The sequence below is a fragment of the Atta colombica genome, unplaced genomic scaffold (genome assembly GCF_001594045.1).
Source record: "Atta colombica isolate Treedump-2 unplaced genomic scaffold, Acol1.0 scaffold153, whole genome shotgun sequence".
Classification (NCBI taxonomy): domain Eukaryota; kingdom Metazoa; phylum Arthropoda; class Insecta; order Hymenoptera; family Formicidae; genus Atta; species Atta colombica.
This window is the reverse complement of record NW_017259243.1, coordinates 440,401-445,208: the sequence shown is the minus strand read 5'-3', so window position 1 is coordinate 445,208 and position 4,808 is coordinate 440,401. Positions and strand designations below refer to the sequence as shown.

The following is a 4,808-nucleotide window of genomic DNA, read 5'->3' as shown; positions in this document are numbered from 1 at the left end:
AGAGAGAGAGAGAGAGAGAGAGAGAGAGAGAGAGAGAGAGAGAGAGAGAGAGAGAGATGAAGCATGTAGAGTGCAATGTCGCGATGATATATGTACATTGGACGTCACAAATGCTTGTCCGTTATATTAGATGTATGCAGTGTAGGCACGGAAATCGTAATTTATGGGGTCGTAAATGTTTTGACACATGTGAATTTAATCACATCAGAGCATATTTCTAGCGCATGTCATATCTAAAAATTTGTAGAATTTGATTTATTTGGTAATAATTTAATATCATAATTATACATGTGTGTATATATATATATAAAAAATGTAATAATCGAGCACTTGACCCGAAACCGTGTCTCTTGATAATAATTAATTTATAACAAAATAATATGTATATCATTTTCTATTTTTCATTATATGGATTATTTAACAAAATTATTGTTAATTCTAAATACTTAATACTCATTTAAGACGCGATACACGACCGAAAATACTTCGATATGTAGGCGAATTTATGTTTAAGATCCTTATCCCGTATATATATTTCAGAATACACATATTTAAATATTAAGAAATGCTTTCGTCCCTTCGTGGAAGGCAATTACTCCATCAGGAAGTTTTAAGGATGTCGAATATAAGGAATAAGCAGGGGAACGTTCCACGAGATAAATTATCAAATGAAACGAAGGAGCTAGTATCGGATTTTTTCATAAAAAAGTTTCGAAGAACGTTCTATTACATTCTGAATAATTTCAATTTGGATCTCGAGCGATACCTTTTCGTCGTCGAGTACTGGTGAGGGTTTGTCTAATAACGGACGGGCGTTTATGACGGTGCTCGTGGGTGCTCAGTATACAGAGTTGAACGGGGAAAATAACGATAGCAGCGTCGTTCGCTGAGCGGTAGCAACGCGGGCAAGGGAAGACGCGTTATCGACCAGTCAAGAGAGGGCGAGCGCGAAAGCACCACCACGTCGTAGGGCACCACGTGATGCGGGAGCGGGAAATATACGAAGGGACGTGCCTCTGCGCAGCTCCCTGCTTCCCTTCTGCATCCTTCTCTCTCTCTCTCTCTCTCTCTCTCTCTCTCTCTCTCTCTCTTTCCCGGTAAAAGTATTATACTTGTGATAACGTAAGCGCGATCCATCGTGTTCGCTACAAGACCCTTCTCTCTCGCCTTACGCCTTTTCTATCTCACCCTCTCCATGCTCCCCTCCTTCCACCCTTTATGTGCGGCCGTAACCCGTAACGGAGCATCCCGTGCGCGATACGAGAAATCCCGACCGATCCTCCCTCGAGATATCGGAGACGAAGGGCTCCGAATGTTCCAGAAGAGGGTCGGCCAACTTAATGCAGTTTCGGGGGTAGATTGGAAGGTTTAGACTCCGTACGGAGCGCGCGCGCGGATTCTCCTTTCGCTTGAATTATGATACAATCGACGGTTATGATGAGCAGCTGCATCAGCGAATTTTATTGACGAAGAAACTGAAGATGTAGCCTCAGACATTTATGTTTCATTTTGAAAAATACGCATTTTTGTTCTATTAAATACCTAATGTTAGAACAAAAACGCACATACGCACATTGATATAAAAAGATAAAATTATAATATATTCTATTTTTTGCGATAAACTGGAAAAAAGTGAAATATTCCCGCAAGAAAAGTGACATAAATAAAAAATATAAGATTGTCCAAGAGAGAAGAAAGAAAATTGCGTTTTTTAAATAAAATATTTTTTATGGCAATATTAAGTATTTAAGTTACTGTAACTTAGATCTAATTACGAATTGTTTGTTTTAAGTTCTCTATAAATAAATATTAATTTTGGTATTATTATATGTTATGTTTCCTCTAAAAATTATTCGTATTTTTATTTGTTATTTTTCTTTGAAAGAAGTATTTTTTAATTCAACTTGTATCACTTTCCTCTGATTGAAATCCTATATATATATTTAGAACACAATTCACACATAATACGAATTCGAAAAATTCCGACTTACGTCACTTTTCTTGCGGGAATGTGGTGCAAATCAATAAGAGATTTTTTTATAACTATAAAAGGCATTAATATCGAAAATAACATGGGAATAAAAGCAAGTAACTTTGAAAACATTAATCGAGGCATCCATAAGCTAAATACTTCCGGATAACTTTGATCTTCGCTTTAATCTGACTCCGATTAATTTAATTAACTCATCAAATAATATTTGTTATTTTAACGTGGATAGAGTCACTAATTTTTTATCGTTTAACGAAATGAGAAAAATGAACAGTTAATTAATCATAATACGCGAACATTTAAATTGGAAACATGCTCTGAATATTCTGATGCACTCGAATTCATGCATTAAGCAAGTTTCGATTAATTTAATTAAAGATTAATTCAACCGATAGAATTGCGTAAAACAAATTTAATATAATCCATTATTTCTAGTTATAATCTTTCTATTCTATTTATGTATTACATAAATATAAAAAATGGATTATTTATCCACATTTATAAAATAGATAAATATAAATATAGATAAGTTAATCAGTATTTGATCGAAATCGCCATTGTCACGTATTTATTTTTATTATCATAGATTAATTTTAATGTATTTTTTATATTCTTTTAAATTTATTATAAAAAAATTAATTAAACCGAAATTAATCCACATTGATAGAAATGGATGGTAATGCAAAAATTGTTGAAAAAAAACTGTTAAAAACTGAAAACTTTCTCACTTTCGATTTTCTTCCTTTAAAAAATTAATTGGTTAGCACAGATAACGAATTAATGTTGCGCAGCATAAAAAATTCGAAATCATGATTTTTACTGCAAATGTAAAATAACTTTTGAAAAAAACATGTAATATACGCTACCACGGAATTACGAACGATATATTATATTATCGTAAAATATTATCGTTGTAAATATAACAATGAAAGAAAGATAATGGAAAATCTGTTATTTAGCAAATTACTGAGAGAAATGATACATACAATACGATAAACCGATATATTTTCGTTAGTAATTGTCTTCCATGCAGTTTTATTCCATTTACTCTTATTCCATTACTCTTATTACTCCTCGAGTAATATCATCCATACGGTAATATCTTGCATCGTTAATGCAATTCCGACTGCAGCTGTTCGCGATTATTGCAGACTGTCTCTGGAGAAATATGCTTTTAGCGCATCTTGTTTATTGGTGTTATTGAATGAGACCATTATTTCCTTCCTTCCTGCAGCATGGTAATTATACTTAGATACACACACATTGGTTGTATTAAATAATATCAGATATTATGTGCGATATGTATATATTTCAATCGCGCGAAATGAAAAAGAAATGTTATAATTAAACAAGTCTCATTGAACGTAAAAGCGCACATATCGTTTAAAAGAGAAACGAAATTTTCGAATATTTTATCGCAATTTCAGTTTGTCTTACAGTTTTAATTTATATGATAAGGACTATTATGTAATCAAACCTTCCGAGAAGGTTTCAATTTTGTAATTAATGTTTTATCGCTGCTATCCTACTGTTATTCGTAATATATTAATCTTTTTCAGACCAGATTGACTCGAAGATATCGGATAAAGGCGGGCGTACCGACGTTGATTTTATTGGAAGCGTCCAATGGGTCCATTGTGACAAGAGGAGGAGTTGAGCGAACTATCGCCGATCCTATCGGTGCGGAATTCCCTTGGAGACCTCCACATCCGAAAGCTGCTCTTGAGGATGGACCTCTTCTATCGTGCGGCGCACGTGATAGTAATGAGCCTATGTTGCACGAGGAGCTTCGCCATTGTTTCAAGGGGATTTACTTCAGTGCACATTGGGTGAGTTACGATACCCAAGTGAATGTTAGAAATGTTTCATCACTTCCTGCGACAATTTTAGTTGAATACATATACAGGGTATTTTTGAAATAACGCTTACTAATCATGTAGTGCTATTCCTAATAAAAAACTGAATCGAAAAATTATCCTGTATCATTTTGCAATTTTCTCAATAGTTAACGAGATATTAATTTCTAAAGGTTGTCGAATAAACGGATAAATTCGATATATAAGACAATTTTAAAATATTTTTCAGTATTTTTTGTGAAACATTTTGATGTTTCTTAAAAAAAAATTTTTAAAGCTATCTTGAAAGTTGTCTTATATGTTGATTTTAGATATTATGCTTAATGGGTAACTAAAAAAAAATATTGTAAAAATTGCAAAATGATAGAGGACTTTTCGATTCAGTTTTTTATAAGAATAACACTATATGATTAGTGGGCGTTATTTCAGAAACACACACACACACACACACACACACACACACACACACACACACACACACACACACACCATCTAAGATTGTCGAGTGGTTTATCGCTCATGCCGGTTGACTCGTGATCTGTACATCCGATCCCACCTCCGCCTATATATTAGGTGGGAAAAAGTTCGTGGCGTTTTTTTAATGCCATCTAATGGGAAAAACGCCACGAATTTTTTCCCACACGTAATATGTAATTTTTCATTCTTCAAAAAGTTCTTAATAAAAAAATATTTGATTATAATATTTTGGAAAGTTCTCGAATTAAGCTACAAGAATATGGAGTGAAAAATAGGGTGTACATTTGGAAAAATCAATATGACCTTCATATATGACTTTCAAATGATTATTCAAGATTAAATCAATGACACCATCTTATATACACCTCGAAATCATATAACTTTTATGAAAAGTTCTTTTCTTAAATGCTCTCTTTCCGAGATAAAAGGGGTGTACGGGTGATCTCAGACATCCGGTATGTGTGTGTGTGTGTGTGTGTGTGTAC

General features: G+C 33.5%; 1 protein-coding gene across 1 annotated transcript in view; it reads left to right on the top strand.

Moving 5' to 3' along the window:
* The window catches only part of LOC108685457 (nucleoredoxin-like), a 14,316-nt gene that overhangs the window by 7,348 nt on the left and 2,160 nt on the right, over window positions 1-4,808 (top strand). The window contains exon 2 of the mRNA XM_018190243.1: window positions 3,550-3,819. Within this exon, the coding sequence (XP_018045732.1) occupies window positions 3,550-3,819 (270 nt within the window). The remainder of the gene's footprint in view (window positions 1-3,549; window positions 3,820-4,808) is intronic.